The sequence below is a fragment of the Phytophthora parasitica genome (assembly GCF_000247585.1).
Source record: "Phytophthora parasitica INRA-310 unplaced genomic scaffold supercont2.1, whole genome shotgun sequence".
Classification (NCBI taxonomy): domain Eukaryota; phylum Oomycota; class Peronosporomycetes; order Peronosporales; family Peronosporaceae; genus Phytophthora; species Phytophthora nicotianae.
Window position 1 is genome coordinate 2,533,455 of NW_008634126.1, and position 602 is coordinate 2,534,056.

Here is a 602-nt window from a genome sequence, read left to right on the forward strand (position 1 = left end):
CCCCGTCTGCCCGTGCTTCCAAGGCTGCTCGATCGACTTCAAGCCTTTCCCAAGCCAGCGCTTCAGGTCTCGCTCCCGTGTCTACATCCCCGATCGAACTTCTGTCTACCGCGGCTGCCGGCCAGAGGGCTACCAGGTCGATGTCATCTTCTTCCTCCGCTGGTCCTCCTGGTCATCTTCATCGATCTGTTCAATCGGCTGCTAGGAGTGGTGGCGGAGGTGCTTCGTCGCTCCCTGCAGCTCCTGAGGCAATCGTGCATTCTGACAGTGGCGAGAGCTCCTCCGGCGCATCCCGTTCCACTCACGTCTTTGACTCGGACGCTGCGGGAAACAGCAGTGGTTCTCCGGAGTCGAGTCGCGCCAAGAACGAGTTTGGCATGCCATCCGGTCCTATGTCAGACGCTGAGCTGGGGGCTTTGCAGCCTACCACAGTTCCTCGATCGGAGTGGGTTCCCGGTTATCGCGATCGTCGTAGCTTTCGCGGCCACGACATCGTCCCCTGGTCGCCAAAGGATATCCGGCAGACCAGCATCGTGGAGATGGATGCGGATCTGCTGTTTCACCGTTACACCAAGCCGATGGAGTGGCTAATTCCTCTTCGT

At 59.6% G+C, this 602-nt stretch overlaps 1 protein-coding gene across 1 annotated transcript; it reads left to right on the forward strand.

The window, feature by feature from the left end:
- Positions 1-140: 140 nt before the first annotated feature.
- PPTG_20772 (hypothetical protein) lies at positions 141-581 on the forward strand (the record flags this gene model as incomplete). Its single annotated transcript, XM_008892970.1, has 1 exon — positions 141-581. A coding segment is annotated over one exon (441 nt), but the record flags the coding sequence as incomplete, so codon positions are not given.
- Positions 582-602: the final 21 nt, after the last annotated feature.